This window comes from Myotis davidii, unplaced genomic scaffold (assembly GCF_000327345.1).
Source record: "Myotis davidii unplaced genomic scaffold, ASM32734v1 scaffold223, whole genome shotgun sequence".
In the NCBI taxonomy this organism is placed as follows: Eukaryota; Metazoa; Chordata; class Mammalia; order Chiroptera; family Vespertilionidae; genus Myotis; species Myotis davidii.
In genome coordinates this window covers 4,575,441-4,577,512 of record NW_006294609.1, presented here as the reverse complement: position 1 = coordinate 4,577,512, position 2,072 = coordinate 4,575,441, and the positions used below count along the sequence as shown (strand labels likewise).

General features: G+C 42.4%; 1 protein-coding gene across 1 annotated transcript in view; it reads right to left on the bottom strand.

Moving 5' to 3' along the window:
* Positions 1 to 289: 289 nt before the first annotated feature.
* LOC107183937 (disintegrin and metalloproteinase domain-containing protein 1-like) overlaps positions 290 to 2,072 on the bottom strand; it is a 9,208-nt gene continuing 7,425 nt past the window's right edge. Inside the window, exon 3 of the mRNA XM_015567274.1 lies at positions 290 to 334. Within this exon, the coding sequence (XP_015422760.1) occupies positions 290 to 334 (45 nt within the window). The remainder of the gene's footprint in view (positions 335 to 2,072) is intronic.

Below are 2,072 nucleotides of genomic sequence, written 5' to 3'. Positions count from 1 at the left end.
AGCTGAACACAAGATACAAACCTGCCACTCCATGATGTCAGAATGGAATGAGGAAAGGACACTTTCACCGATAATGACTATACAATGTGGTAGAAAGCAGCATCCATTTGTAAGGCTTTTGTTTCATTAGAGTCAATAAGGGAAAAGCCATGTTCTGGGCGAGTAGACATGTCAGTTGTCTTCCTGGTCACTTTTTTTTTTTTTAATTGAAGGAAAAGGCTCATGAGGCAGTGGAGAAGGTAATTCAGTCATAGCTGGGGTGGGATGCAGGTTCCACCTTTTACTAGCTCTAAGCAAAACTCTGTCTTTGTTTCCTCATCTGGAAGAAGGTGGTCTAATAGAGTGAATGGGAGGGTTAAATTAAGACAATGAACGTAAAGTGTTAAGAATGATGTCTTGACCCCTAGCTGGTTTGGCTCAGTGGATAGAACATTGGCCTGCAGACTTAAGGGTCCCAGGTATGCTTCTGGTCAAGGGCACGTGCCCAGTGATTCTTTCTCATCATTGATGTTTCTATCTCTCTCTCCCTCTCCCTTCCTCTCAGAAATCAATAAAATATATTAATAAAAAAAGAATAATGTCTTGCACACAATTGATAATATTATTTTACATCCTTTGTGCTCTCCTACAGACAATTAACAACCCTCCAATGCTCTGTCCCTTTGGATTGTCAGGCAATAAAATATTAACTTAATAATGGAAATCAGAAATAAATATAGTAAGAAAAGTAGAAAAAAGGAAATAGGAAAAAGGAATACTTCCAACTAGACTCAGCAGTGGACAAGCTTGCCTCTTGCCTGGGTTGCTTACTGTCTCCCATGTACTCAGACACAGGGTGATCACACCACCCTGGATCAGATAGAGCCCTTCCAGAGACTCCCAAATCTAAGGTTTATAGGCCACAGAAAGTCTAACTGATGCCTTATATGAACACTGTTACTTACTTTTTATTTACTTTTTTATTTATATATTTTGTTAATCCTCCTCCAAGGATATTTTTCCAGTGATTTTTAGGAAGAGTGAAAGAGAGAGAAGCCCTAGCTGGTTTGGCTCAGTGGAGAGAGCGTCGGCCTGCAGACTGAAGGGTCCCAAGTTCGATTACGGACAAAGGCACATGCCTGGGTTGCGGGCCTGGTCCCCAGTAGGGGTTGTGCAGGAGGCAGCTGATCAATGATTCTCTCTCATCATTGATGTTTCTATCACTTTCTCCTTCTCCCTTCCTCTCTGAAATCAATAAAAATATATTTTAAAAGAGAGACAGACAGACAGAGAAACATCGATGTGAGAGAAACACATCAATTGGTTGCCACCTGCACATGCCCAACCAGGACCTGGGCCCCAACCAGGGGAGGAGCCTGCAACCAAGGTACATGCCCTTGACTGGAATCTAACCTGGGACCCTTTGGTCTGCAGGCCGACACTTACTCCACTGAGCCAAACAGGTTAGGGCTATTTTTTAATTTCAAATATTTTTATTTCATGGGTATACTTATTCAGTTCAATGAGAACTACAAATCAAATAAACAACCTTCCTAATATAATGTGTTGTTGTGATTTGGATGAAAAAAAACTGGCACAGATATATATGTCAAAAACAGAGGATGGAAGGTAGCATTCTCTGAAAAACTGGTAACTCAAAAATTGGCCCAACTGCCCTAATGGGTTTGGCTCAGTGGATAGAGTGTCAGCCTGTGGACTGAAGGGTCCCAAGTTGGATTCCACTCAAGGGCATGTACCTTGGTGACTGGCACATCCCCAGTAGGGGGTGTGCAGGAAGCAGCTGATCGATGCTTCTCTCTCATTGATGTTTCTAACTCTCTATCCCTCTCCCTTCCTCTCTGTGAAAAATCAATAAAATATATTTAAAAAACAATTGGGGCTGAAGAACCAAGATGGCAGCATAGGTTAATGCCGGAGATTGCTGCTTCGAACAACCAATTCAAATTACGCCTGAAACACGGAACGGACACCATCCAGAACCACAGGAGGGCTGGCTGAGTGGAAATTCTACAACTAGGAGTAAAGAGAATATCATACCCAGACTCAGAGGAGGCGCAGTGCTGAAGTGAAAT